The sequence below is a fragment of the Malus domestica genome, chromosome 15, assembly GCF_042453785.1.
Source record: "Malus domestica chromosome 15, GDT2T_hap1".
Taxonomy (NCBI): domain Eukaryota; kingdom Viridiplantae; phylum Streptophyta; class Magnoliopsida; order Rosales; family Rosaceae; genus Malus; species Malus domestica.
In genome coordinates, this window is record NC_091675.1 from 2,997,913 (window position 1) to 3,012,047 (window position 14,135).

General features: G+C 36.4%; 2 protein-coding genes and 1 long non-coding RNA gene across 3 annotated transcripts; 1 reads left to right on the forward strand and 2 right to left on the reverse strand.

The window, feature by feature from the left end:
* Positions 1 to 455: 455 nt before the first annotated feature.
* On the reverse strand, positions 456 to 1,645 carry LOC103442456 (protein ENHANCED DISEASE RESISTANCE 2-like). The gene has a single exon (XM_008381245.4). It carries the CDS (start codon positions 1,554 to 1,556, stop codon positions 639 to 641), a length of 918 nt encoding a protein of 305 aa, XP_008379467.1. The 5' UTR covers positions 1,557 to 1,645; the 3' UTR covers positions 456 to 638.
* Positions 1,646 to 7,450: 5,805 nt separating this feature from the next.
* Positions 7,451 to 7,879, reverse strand: LOC139192027 (uncharacterized). The gene is made up of 2 exons (XR_011575796.1): positions 7,701 to 7,879; positions 7,451 to 7,624 (listed from the first exon to the last, which is right to left on the reverse strand). It is a non-coding gene; the product is annotated as an uncharacterized lncRNA (long non-coding RNA).
* A 55-nt stretch (positions 7,880 to 7,934) lies between these two features.
* On the forward strand, positions 7,935 to 12,281 carry LOC103442465 (uncharacterized). The gene is given in 14 exon segments (XM_070813126.1): positions 7,935 to 8,211; positions 8,485 to 8,590; positions 8,662 to 8,915; positions 9,078 to 9,119; positions 9,276 to 9,347; positions 9,452 to 9,587; positions 9,754 to 9,838; positions 9,840 to 9,906; positions 10,187 to 10,271; positions 10,881 to 10,982; positions 10,985 to 11,067; positions 11,581 to 11,665; positions 11,667 to 11,884; positions 12,012 to 12,281. Coding segments are annotated over 14 exon segments (1,647 nt in total). The 5' UTR covers positions 7,935 to 8,148; the 3' UTR covers positions 12,261 to 12,281.
* The last annotated feature ends 1,854 nt before the right edge of the window (positions 12,282 to 14,135 follow it).

A 14,135-nucleotide genomic window follows, 5' to 3' on the forward strand; every position in this document is an offset into this window, starting at 1 on the left:
GATGTATTTTTACTTTTTGAGTCGAAAAAAAAAATCGCAAGGACATGAAACTGATTCATTTCTCATGGAATAGTCTTGTCACAGTCGCACTGCCAAACAAGTTCGGTACAATGTACTATCATAAATAATGCCACTTTCCCGCAATTTATATGAAATAGGTTCACCGTTATTATAAAGTCCCAATCCAATAATACAATATCATAATTTTTTGTCCACTTATTGTTGCATTATTCGACTGAAAGACACCAAATAACGGAGAATCTATTCCATACAAATTGGTCTCCATTTCCACATTGCAAGAGTCGTTACCTTTTGTGACGAGATTAACGTCCCCATACCCCACTACCAGAATCTCTACAGCCAAATAAAAGTAAAATAGTAAATCCTAAATTTTCTGTACTAATCCCGAGAAACCAAAAAAACATGTGGAAAGTGAAAAATCAGTCGCATTGTAATTTGTTGTTACGATTTCAATTTTATTATCTACACGTTAATCCCCATGAAAAAAGGGATTAACTTTTTACCAAAGGGATTAACCAACCAAGTGAAAATTACAATTAACAACAAATAATAATTAAAGGCTTTTTCTTAACAAAAAAGAAAAAGAAACGATTAAAAGTTACCGCCGTTTAATATTCTCAATCGTCGTCGTCGTCGTCGCCGGACTTGTGATGATTCACCTTAGACGCAAAACTCAATCCCCGCGCTACGACCGTCGTCTGCGGCGCCTCCACGACCGTTGCAGACAACATCTCCATCTCGCATACCCGAACCGCGCCGACTAACTTCTCAGGCAGCTCATCCTCCGCCTGCGCCTCCACCACAAACCCCATGTCGATCGTCACGCTCGTCACGTACCTCAATGCAAGTCGCAGAATCGCTTTCGCGATCCCAAAACTCGCGATATCGACGTCAATCTCGAGGTAGTTGGGTCCTCTGTGGTAATTACACGTCAGCGCCTTCCCCAGCAAGCACGCACTGTAATTCCCTACCGTCTTCTCGACGATCCACGGCCCTTTCACGATCCGGTTCACGATCTTGAACCGCTGGTTCCGGAACGCGTCGTCGCCGTTGACGAACCGGTAGAGAAGCGAGCCGGCAGGGATAGGATCCTCCGTGGCGAAATAGAAAACGGCGCTGTGCTGGTCCTTGCCGGGAATCTGGAGATTCACGGCGAAAATGAAGCTCTTCAGGGACCTCCCTTGCGACTGTGCCTTCCGAAGCGCGTTGGCCACGCGATTATCGGGGCGAGCGAGTACGTTCTCGAGTTTCGTGCTGGATCTGAGCCAGTCAGTGCCGCACGGCTGCAGTAGGTAGTCGCCGGCGGGGCCTTTTTGTTTTTTCGACAAGTAGTTCTTGGCGCGGAGCGAGAATAGGTCCCCGGGAGGTGACGCCCAGCCGTTGGTTCCGGTGGTGAGGTCCACGTGGCGCAAGGATCCGCCGTGGACGGACTCGGAGATCCAGTGGGCGGTGGAGGTTGTAGAATCCTCCGATCTGGAGCATTTTCCGGCGTGTTCCGCGACGGAGCTCCGGTGCTTTTGTTTCGTCGGACACATGGTGGCGATGGTGCTTCTCTACTCGTCTCTGTTATTTTGGTTTCTCACTATGACTCTCTTCTCCTTCGAAGTGAGCGCCTCATTTGTGGAGGCTACCGCGGTGTATAATAGTTGGGGAAAACGAAGTACCCTTTGTCTTGGACAAAACTACGAGAGTGCCATCGTTTCTGATACAGCGAATTTTGTATTATTTATTTCCTATATGATTATTGATCCCATTTGGGAGTCCGGGAGAGATAATTTACACGCCGCTCGTATCTGCTTTTGTTCCTTTTTTTTCTTTTCTTTTTTCGGAAAGCAAAATTATTGGTCGCACTTAAAATATTAGTTCGTTTGGAATGATTTTTAAAATATTTGAGAGCATTTTTTGTGAATTTTTTTTAATAAATCTTTAGTAAAAATGTAAATAAATCTTAGAAAAACATTAAAGTATTTCTTATAAAAAAACATATAACTGATGCTTCTTGTTGGAAGTACCTTAAGTGTTTTTGGAACTCATAAACATTTTCTTTAAAAATATTTTCAGTTATTTTAAAAGTACTTACAAACGATTTATATTAAAAGCACTTAATATATCTATGTTATTTATTAAAATTCGTATAAATATATAATAAGTATAGAATTATTTTTATTTTGCACATATGGAGCGGTGCTTTCACCTCTTTGTTCTCAAATTCTCCTTCTGCAAATTATAATACTTTTTTATTTATACTACCTATTAATCGATAACTCTTTGCCAACCAAAATTCAATAAAAATACTATTATACCTTTTATATATAATTGAAAAAAAAAATTATACGCCATAAATTAATTTGCACAGAACGATTTTAATATTTTCCTTTTTTTCAGTTGTATTTTTTTTTCTTTTTAATTCTTTTGCATTTAAATTGAGCATGCTTAAACGTTCCTTTGACTCGTGGAAAGAAAGACACACACACATATACACTCCCTTTGACGCATGCCTTGGATTAAATAAATCCCAATGTAGCAAATCAAAGAATTAGAATATTAATTAATTGAATAAAAGCAAACGAAATTGCGTGCACCAATAAACTCACATGTGTGCTTGGATTAAATAATGTCCATGCCACACGAGAATAATTATATAATACAAAGAGAGGGGAAAAAATATGATACAATAATCGGATCCAATATGATCCAATAATTTATTTTTATAATTAAATAAATTATCGTAACACAGATTCGAACTTAAATACAGTTTAGAATAAAATAATTTCTTCAAATGTGTGAAAACTAAATTGAAACTTAATTTGAAAATGCATGCTTGCAATTTGTTGATGGAAATCTCCACACCACGTTTTTTCCTATTTTGTTTAAATTTACTACGACAAGCAAAGATCTGTCGTATGGAGCAAAAAAAATGAAAACTCATGCTTCACACATGAACCAACCAAGCTAGATTAACATCATTCTATATATATATTCTTTATAAAATCATTCTATATATTCAGTTTCTGATATTTGATTTCGTTCTCCGACACATAAATTCATGGAAGGGCGGAACTAACAATTTTCACAAGAGTACTAATTTCCATTCTACTATGTACATATGTAATTTTTTTTTTCACTAACGATAACGTTAGTGGGTTTAAATTTTGAATGTCAAAAAAGAGAAAATTGATTGGGATTAAACCTTTACCAAGGCGCATATGCATTATTATTTTTCGTCACTATGGTAATTTGCCATTTGCATGTGCGACTTTTTGACTAGTTGGCTCTTTACCAATTTCTAGTTCTCGTTATCCAATTCTGTCAAAATTTATAATTATCGTTACGTAGAATTCAATTCCATTACATTATATGTTAATTCCAACAACTAAATTATTCCTAAATTATCATATACTTGAGTATAGTCAAGATTAATATTTAATTCCAATTTCTCTCTTGTTTATTATTAGGAAGATACATTCTCCATTGTTTTCAAATCCTTGACAAACTTTTCCTCTGTCATAATATCTACTTTTCTTTTCTTTTCTTTTTTTTTAAACAAAATAATATCTAGTTTTCTTACGAGTAAAGCAAGAATAAGAAGCATGATATGTAATTTCCTGAACACAAGAGGGTGTTTCCGGAAGTGAAAATAGGAAAATGAAAAGAAAGAAGGGGTCCCTAGTGACAAAGTGCTTGACTTGACCAATATGACCATCAAGAAACCGACACGTGTTATTTTTCTTTGTAAAGGGCATTCGCTTCAAGAATTTCGTTTTCGATAGCCCCAATTTTTATGCCACTCTTTTTTTTTTTTTTTTTTTAATTTTTTTGGTAAAGGCTTTTCTTCAACACTTTCAATATGACGTCACAGCTGGAAGCCATGAAAAATGTTGGAAATTGGAATATAACAATCAAGTTTAGTTAGTGTGGCACTACAGGATTACTCGGTGTAATGGTATGACTTTCGGATGTTCCGAGATTATGGAGCGATGACATTCTTTTATCCTGCTGTTTAATATTTTCAAGAATTGTCTTGGAGTTTGGTTTTGAACGAGAATTTCTAATTTGATTGCTCTTTATAGGAGAGTTGCTTCATTTTCATTTTGGTGTGTTACATCTTTGTTGGATCTATGTTGAATGATGAAACTGTTTGGTTTGTTGTATCTACTACATTGGGTGTGACGGTGATTAAGTGATGTGATTAGATCCGATGGGCATGATACTCTGTGTCTTAATATATTATTTGAGATTTTTTTTGTTTTCACATGATCTTTCTGTAATACGAGATTTAGTAGCTTCATTTATCTCGTAATCTTGCAGTTTCTGATGAGTTCAGATAAGTGCTTAATGTCTACTTATTTCTTTGAGATTCGTAATGTTAATTGTTATATTTTTAGATCTAGTTTGTAAGAACCCTTTTGAGACTGAGTTCTTCATAACTATTTGTAATGCTCTTAAAATAAATAAATAAATAAATAACCTCACAAATAAAATATATTTGATGGGGAAATTAAAATATAAAACACTAACAAAATAGGTGTTTCCACATATTTATTTTTATTTCTCATACACTCATCTCAAATTTTAATCATCATATCAATTGAATTGAAAAATCAAATAACATAAATTAACAAAAAAAACTTGTTAAAATTAAAATAGGTGTGTGTTTCGCATCACCTATCAAAATATCGTTTTAAAAAAAATCAAATTAGTTGGAGAATCGCATATTGGCTTGGTGGCTCGGATTTGAGACGTGGCACATAGAAGCTACTTGTGCTGAGGGTTCCCACCAGCTGACATCAATGTTGATATTGTTTGTGGTAACCTGTTGATGTGATGTTGGGAATTTTTTGAACGGTTTGTAAAATTCCATATTTCAAATGTTTTAACTGTTAAACATTTGTTTAAAATATAAAAAATTAAAATATAACAATTAAAATGCTCAAATTACTTGGGAGGACCTAAGCATTTGTGTGTGATATGCTGGTGAACCATCGTACAACTGAAAATGCTCACATTTGGGCAACACAGTTGGTTATGATGGTTCATTAGTCTTTTTTTGTTTTTTTATCTAAGTTCGAATTTCCTGATAAAGTAATTTAGTATATGGTTTTACCAAAAAAAGTAAATTAAATCACATACTAAAATACATGTGAACATAGGCCGGAGAAATTCAAATGTTATAAATGCAACACGATAACGAAAAAGAACCATATCAACATAAAGCGAAAAAATCAGTGTGAATCTCGAATATCATGACACAAGAATCAGCCAGACAACAGCGAGAAAGGAATTCTGATGACGTGCTACGCAAGCTCCAAAATCAACATAATGAGGCCCCATTATTTACTTAATTTAAAAACAAGAGTTAGTTACACTATTGTACAAAAGATGCAAATTCGACACTTAGTTGTCAAATTTGAAGAATTATTGTTCTAATTTCCGAAAAGAGATCTTCTCCGGATCTATACATTTGAAACTCAGGAATTACATAATTCGGATCTTTAAAATTTGATCATACAGCTAAAAACTATTATAGTTTTTAAATTTTTTTTGCTAACTTTTCTATTTTTAACTGTTGGATTAAATTTTAAAGGTCTGAAACATTTGATCCTGAGCTCAAATGTAAAGATCCGGAGAGGATCTCTTCTCCGAATTTCCGTCGTTATTGCTCGATGACTTTGCAACATGCTATTGCTGCCTGTGTTTTTGTCTCTTTCAGCCTTCACTGTATATGGCATGCCGATAGGTGGAGCCCTTTGTAGACAGGTTATAATTGCTAACTTCAACCAACTATTTTTATACTTATTTTAATATTCAATAAAATCGGAATATGATAACAACGAAAACGAAATATGAAAAATTCAAAGAGGGTCCAAGAAAAAAGTCCATAGACTAGACTACAACGATTGAGATATTATAAGCTACTTTAATATGTGCCAATGAGTTTTGAACTTGAGTGCAAGACGACACGCACACTGCCTGGCCAAGCTGACTAACCCACATATACAATGAGATAGGACATGACTTTGTTTCAAAGAAATAAAAACGATTATTGAGCCTCCTACATTAAGTTTTGGCTAAATTCATACTAGTTCAGTGAGTATCTCCATCTTAAATAAGGAAGATGATTTTTACACTCTTTTTCACTTCCGCACACCCCTCCTTTTTCTAGTCCTTGGATGGAACAAACCGAAGGAGAATCAAAGACCATAATTAAAAAGGGTGTGTAAAAGGTGAAAAATGGTGTGCAGAAATCCAAACATGACCAAAAAGAAAAGAAAACACTTCCTATAATGTTTCAGGGGAAGAATATACAAATCGCAAGTTTTAGGCCCAGTAATATTTAATACATGACAAGATATAATTCTGCAGCATTTCACGTGAGGTTTTCTATGTAAGATAACATCTAAACATTCACGTTCAGTACTCATCTGCATTTTCTCACTAGTTTAGATACTCAAATTATTCCATGCTAGATGGTTTCAAATCGTAAAAGTAGAAGAAAAGCAAGAAGGTAAAACTCAACAAATAGACAACAGCTGCTCATCCTAACATGATACAAAAGCTTTTTGGCATGTCTAAAGATTGGTAATGACATTTTCGGTAACTGCACCCGGAAAGAGATCATCTTCAGATATTTCCCTCCAAAGGCCAGGGATCAAATGATCCGAACTTTTAAAATTTGATCTAACGACCAAAAATTATTATAGCTTTTAAATTTTTTTACTAACTTCTATATTTGTTGTCGTTAGATCAAATTTTAACGGCCTGGATCACTTGATCCCTGGGCTTTGGAGGGAAATATCTGACACACCGACCAATACGTCGGAACAGGGCGCATCAACACCACCTTGAACATTAGGATCATCCATCTAGTTTCCAACTAAAAAACCAACAAAGTACCTTGCATAACATGTGAAATCATTCATATGCACACATCCTAAGTTTAACCAAACAGCAAGTACAACACATCAATCCTCTGCAACATTGGATTGGCAAGCATTGGCCGGAACCGGCTGTAGAACTAAGGTGATGGATGACACCAAAGTCTAAAAATGACTAGGAAACCAGTGCAGCATGCCCGTATAAGGACGCATCATTTTGACACGGGGTTACGTATAGATGATCAATCACAGCAATCTTACATAAAGTATGGTACCGTTAAGTTTGGTACCATCACATTGTAAATTGCCGGACTTGCGTTCTTTTATAACTAGGTAAGTCGAACGATAACAACATTGTTCCTCGGATTACTCAGGAACCAAATGAAACATATATAAAGCTAAAAGCTTGATGGGGGAAATAGCATCTAAATCAAACAGATTGTTCATCACTCTCGTAGATTTTCTCCGAACCGGAAAAGAAGCTAGTTGTAAAATATGCCGAACTCGTACTTGCACTTATCAAAAACTGAGCAATTAATCAATGTCAATCTATCTAGCTGCAATCACTTGCTATTAATCAAACTTAATTAGCACTAATCCACAAGAAATCAACAGATTAGGGTTTTTAATTTATTAAATTTCATAAATAAACCTGTTGCTCCTCATTGTACTTTTATCCTCCGGGGCTGCCTCTCCTTCTCAGTAGCTAATCTGTACATCCAATACACCTATCACGATGAAAGATCAGATTTTAGACAGTAATTAAAGCGAAAAATCAAGAACATGAAGGAAATTAGAGAGTACCAGAGCGAGGACGTGAGCTACTATTAGGAGAACCACCACGAACGGCACCGATTCGAGGAACCATGGCCGCAGAGACGCCGGCTGCGGATTCGCCATTCGATGGAAACAGGGAGGTTTTAGAGAGAGATAGATGGGAGAAAGAGATGGAGAGATGAAGCACTGCAATCAGAGAGGGTTTACGAGCTCGATGGTTTTACTGAAGTTACCGAAATAAAGAGGAAAGCCAGACTCTCACAGGCAAATGGGGACGGAGCAGGCTCCGGGTCGGGTTGACCCGATTAATTTCACTTCTAAACGTGGCAGCTTTCTCTCTCTCCAAGCAATCTCTTTTTCTCTCTCTCTCTCTCTCTCTCACTGGATCAATACTACAAACACTTGCGGTGCAATTTGTATATCTACAAAATCCGTGATGGGTTCCTGAGCTTTGCTCCGCCGTATTTTTCCGCCGATGAGGAATGTCTTTGCCGCCCTTAAGCGCCACCGCCACGTCACTCTGCTCTCCCAAAGTAAAGTACCGCTCTCAACTTTCTGCTTGGGCTCGCATGATCACTCCGTTTTCCTGCGTCTAGATTTTACTAATTATCTGTTTGGTTGCTGAGAAACGGCGGGAAGAAAATCGCCTTCGCCATCGCTCAATTGCTATATTTCCTAATTTCTTGATTTGTTAGTTGATTATATTGATGAATTTACACACTTGGATTACATAATTGCCTCGTTAAATTGATTAGGGTAGTTAAACTCACGGATTATGTTACGAGTACAATTTATTGGATTTTTCGTGCAGCTCTACACCATGAGAGAAAATGCACTCCATTGGGATGCCATAAATATGTTGAAATTAGATGGAGACAAGAAAATTGGTTTCCATGTCAATTGTTACAGCAACATTCGTAAGTTTACGAAATGCTTCATCTTCAAGGCACTTGTTTTGTGTTCTTGTTTGAATTTCAAAATGCTTCAGTGTTATTCGGTTTTTGCAGTATTTCCACCAGCGTGCATGGTGAAATGCCATCGGCAGAGTATGCAAAGTTGAGGAAGGAATCACTAGAAAGTGAATTCGGGCATGCTCTCGATGCAGGCTCCAAAAGTATTTCTATTGTCTACTGCTTTGGTCCGTTTTTAGCTTTGTATAGAGCTGCAATCATTTCATTTCATGTGGTGAAGCTCACAGTCTGGCAATTCTTTGTCCTTGACATAAGGAAACGCGCCGTCAAGGTAATCGACTAAATATGTTTGATTTATTTTATGGTGTTGCATATGCTTTTGCTTCTGCATTGATTTAGTGATGCTGTGACTGTATAGTTAGATTTACGTAAATTCTCCTTTTATGATCCTAAAGTTAGAGAAATGTCTGAGATAATTAATGTGATCTTGCAGTTTCGTGAAACTCTTATCCGCTTGGGACCTTTCTACATCAAGGTAAGCGACTTTCTTTGCCATGCAATTTTCAAGACACCTTTTCTTTCCCCAGTTGAGAGGTTAACATCGAATGAATGTAATCTTTGTCATTCTATTTCTTTTTAATTGCGCAATGCAAGATGTACCTAGTTTATCCAATTATGTTTGAATTCACAGCTCGGGCAGGCTTTGAGCACCAGGCGAGACATACTAGCAACTATATACTGCCAAGAACTTGTTAAGTTACAGGTTAATAGCTTCTTTCTCACACAGGCACATAGGATAATGGGTTATGTGATTGAATGTTGTAGCTCTCTTTACTTATCCATTATTATCCAACCCTTTCCTAACAGGATCAAATACCTCCATTTCCAACGTGTATTGCAATTAAATCTATTGAATCTCAGCTGGGTGCCCCCATTTCAAAACTTTTTGCTGACATCAGCACAGAGCCTGTTGCAGCAGCATCCCTAGGGCAGGCCTATAAAGGTTAGAGAGCTCCTTTTTAATGTCATGCTTTTTTCTTAGCGGAAAAAACAAAAATCCTTTGATTTAGTGGCGTCTCCCATCAATGTTCAGCAAAAGAAGTACATGCTTGCGGGAAACCATTCAGGAAATGTTTATTTTGTTTATTTTGTTGCTTCAAGTTTTCCAGCTCACTTGCACTCTGGGGAGCTGGTAGCAGTTAAAGTACAAAGGCCGGGTATGTCACTTGTATTGACCCTTGATGCCTTGTTATTCATTTGGGGGACAATTAAAGCATTTTGCCAAGGCCCGCAAAGATCTACTAGTGGCAGTGAATGAGATGGTGCGTTGTGGATTTCATCCCATGTAGAATGCATTTTATCATTTCTCTATCTCCATTTTGTAGAGTAAATTAAAATTTTGAATCTTCTCTAATGCCTAAACATAGATCTGTGTCTAATTTTCAAGTTGGGTGATTGTCATAAAAGTAGAAATTTTCACTTGTAACGCTATCTTCTATAGTGGGGTTAGTTTACCCTGTAACTTTTCTTTTAGTTTACCATCATGTTATTTTTTACGATGTTGCTAATGTACACGATATTTGGTATTTTATGAATGAACAGGTGAGGCATATGTTTGATGAAATTGATTACATCCGAGAGGCAAAGAATGCTGACCATTTTGCCTCTCTGTATGGTTCAGACCCAAGTAAGTTTTTTCGCATTTTTAATGAGTGCAATGTATTCAATAGATTATTAGATACAGAAGTCATTCCACAATAGTTTTGCCTCTTATGTTAATCCCGCTTTCATTATATGATGATCTCCCCACTGGTTAAAGGGGACCCTGTTTATTGGTCCATTTGTTTCCTAGGAACATTCTTGAGTGAATTTCTGTTCTGAATATGCCCAAATATATTTACCGTACTCTCATTCAGGCTTTTAACCTGTGTTAAATACATGCCATGTCAGCCCATTTAAAAATTTTAATAGCAATTTTCTTCATGGGTGTTTTGAATCGCTTATGTTTTACTTATTTTGCCATGGATTTTTTTTTTCTAGAAAAGAGACATAGAATAAATAAATAAAAAAGCTCATTTGGATATTCATTTGTAAGAATTAATTTATTTTATAAGTTGGTGCTTTACTCTTTTTATGGAGCTTGTATGCATGCCATAAAATTAGTGTACTATGCCGGATGGGCAAAATGTGTTGGACTAGCTTTATAGGAGAATTCATCATGTCCTGTGTTGCGTTAATTCTCTACAAAGGGAGCTGTTATATCATATATGAGTAGATTTTTCTATGTGAACGACAGGTGATGAGAAAAAGGCTGGTCCAAAGGCTACAGCTAGAAAAAGTCTTAAACATAAAGATGCAAACTGTATAAAAGTTCCAAAAATATATTGGGAGTTTACCCGTAGGAGTGGATTGATGGAATTAAGCTTACAGATGAGATTGGCTTGGAGAGGGCTGGTTTGAACAGAAAAGGATTAATTGACCAGGTATTTGGAAGGAATCGCCCACATCTATGTCCATTGGAACTTTTTAATGATAAAATTTTCTAGTTTTGACATTACAGAGATAAAAGATAAAGTAAGTTAAAGTGTAGGGCTATAGATTAGCAAAGAGAGTTCAGTAATTGAATTCTGAACTGAACCTAATTATGAAGTTTATAGGTACAAATACCATAGAAAAGTCAGATCAGATTTGGTTTAATAGTACTTAAGCAAAACTAACTAATGTGACTCTTGATGATCTTCTACTCTAGGCCTATACCAAACTCCTTAGAAAGTCGCATATTAGACACGTGAACTTTTAACTATTTTGGAACCAACTTTTAGTCTTCTATTCGATAGTAATACCATAACATGAAACAAAATGAATTTCACTTATAAGTTAAAAGAATATGACAAATGGTAATTAGAGGGTTGGTCCAATGGCTTATTGGGCCTGCTTACTGCACGTAATTTGGCTGTGTTGTTGTAGGATCTCATCCTTTTTGTCTTTCCTTATAGGGATTATACTGCTCTTTGAGACAATTGCTTGAGGTGGGATTTTTCCATGCTGACCCACATCCGGGTAACCTTGTCGCCACATCCGAGTACTCCAAATCCATTGAGAAATAAATCATTTGACATGCATTCAGTTGTTGCCGCCACTGAAGATCGTTTCCACTTCATTCTCTCTAAGAAGGGGAAGAGGGTGCGTGTATTCCTTGTTCGGGATATAATTGCTGCAGCATATGCTTTTCTTGACGATGAAGTTGTTGGTCGCATGTTCAATGAGAAGCCTGAGTCCAGAGTCTCACTTGAGTCAGAGGTTGGTACATAAATTGTATTTCTACTCCGCCATAGCAGACGAAAAAATAATAAGCAAGTGAGTTGAAAACATGCAGCATTATCTTGTCTAGTGAGATTGCTTATCCAATGTACTTTTGTTTCTGCAGGAACACGCGATGGTCATGAGGGTTGTAAATGGGTTTCGGTATCTCCGTCTAGCAATAAAGTTGGCCCCAGAGGTGTGGACGGAAATGCTTATACGCATGGCAGTTATGCCCGACGTCCATAAGTTTACATTAGACGTCGTTTCATCGCTATTCATTCATTTTAAAGGCAAAATTCCAGAAACTACTTTTGTTTGTATATCTAGACTTATGCACAAGATGGAACAAACCCGCAGCTCTTCGGAGTTTTGAAATGAGTATAGTCTTACTAAAGTTTCGTGGCTTGTGTAAGTTTATCTTACATTGTCGGTCCCAAGTCCAGATAAAGGAGGAGGGGGAGGGCGTCAGGTAGTCGACAACCGGTACTTATAGGTTACGTCGAATTCTTATGAAAATGATCTAACGGAGTACATGACACAGAACTGAGCGCAATAGCATTCTAGGATTCATATAGCCGATCCCATTTAGTAGGAAAATGCTTTGTTGTTGTTGTCATCGTTACAGTTCCGAAATTTATATACTGTGAGGAGTACTTCACACTTAAAATGAAAGACGAAATAGTTACCAAGCAGAAACTTTTGTAGCGAAAGTGAATATTTTGCTTTAAACATTAGTTTTTGAGCAGTAACTTTGAAACCACTTTTCTTTCTTTGCTTCTTGTCTATGCGATCTTTTTTGACCCTCCAGAACTAGGACCAGCGCTCTTTCAAGTTTCCACGATCTCGACGGACCGTGGCGGCACGCCGGGCCACCGGCCGTTGCCTCAGTTTCATGCCCTTATCACAAGGGAAGAAGGAGACCCAGAAAAAGATTACAAGATGTTACAGCTTTCGTTTATTGAGATTTGACAATGACCTGTCCTTCGTCAATACAAATTTTTTTTATGAATGATGTGAGCGGAACGTGAATTTATCGTTTTCTTTGACAGACACTTTACATTTGCGACGAGGATCTTTCCAGAGACAGTCGGCCACGCGGTGGGCAACTCCTCGTAACAGTGATTGTGCGACTTTTAACTGTTGATACAATTGATCGACTTTGACCCGTTAATACATGTTGATCCGCCGTTGCTTTTAGCATAATAGAGAACAACGTTATAAGTAGTTTGAATGTTTCGTGTACTGGAAAGTTCTTAATACGCTCAATAGGCGAGATTTTTTAGTAGTATGTGACGTTGTATACTTATACCATTACATAGTAGGGCTCGTTTTGAAATGTTTTTAAAATGGTTAAAAGTGTTATATGTGAAGATATTTTTTGAACCAATCTTTAATAAAAATGCAAGTAAATCATAAAAAAACACTTAAAGTATTTCCTGCAAGAAGCAAGAAGCATTTAAGTACTTTTAAAATCCAAAAACATTATACTAAATACGCTTTTAAGTAATTTTAAATGCTTTTTTAAGCGAGTCCATAAAATTTTCGTATTTAGAGGTGAACTTAATGTTTGAGCTCGTTGGAACTCAATCATGCTAATGTGATGTAGCATCGTATTTTTGTCCTCATTCATTTGGGATTTTTCGGATTTAGTTGGAAAGGGATCTTCCAACCCTTTTTAATACACGTTTAATTAGTAACAAAGCACATCATTAATGGTGTTTTTATTGTTTAGTAATATCCAATTGGGATTTTTGCTTAAAAAAAAGGCAATGGAAAACGAAAGTAGTTGTTGACGTTTGGAGCAGGTAAAAAATTAAGAAAAATAATTAAAATATAAAAAATATAATTTGTGATTCGTGCAACCTTACAGTTGTAACGCATGAGATTTGGACAGCACATCGGGAAATTATATAGGTTAGATTTGCTTATTGTCTTAGAATTTAAATTCCTTTTTTACTCATTTTTGACATTCGTTCTTAATATAATATTTTTCTGGTGTAAAAATGCAAGTTTATAAATAAGTCAAATAAATTCCTTAACACAAGCACCGTGGTCCGTGGCCACCACCACCATCAAAACCGCAATAATGCAGACTAAATTTTTGCAGGACAGTTGACCTCAATAAGAAATTTTCATGATATTCAATAAATATAAGAGAAGAATTTGTATAAAGACATCTTCGGACACGTCATTCATAGAATATCTTTCAAAAAAGTATTAGAGTTTATGACTTATATCTATTTTCAGT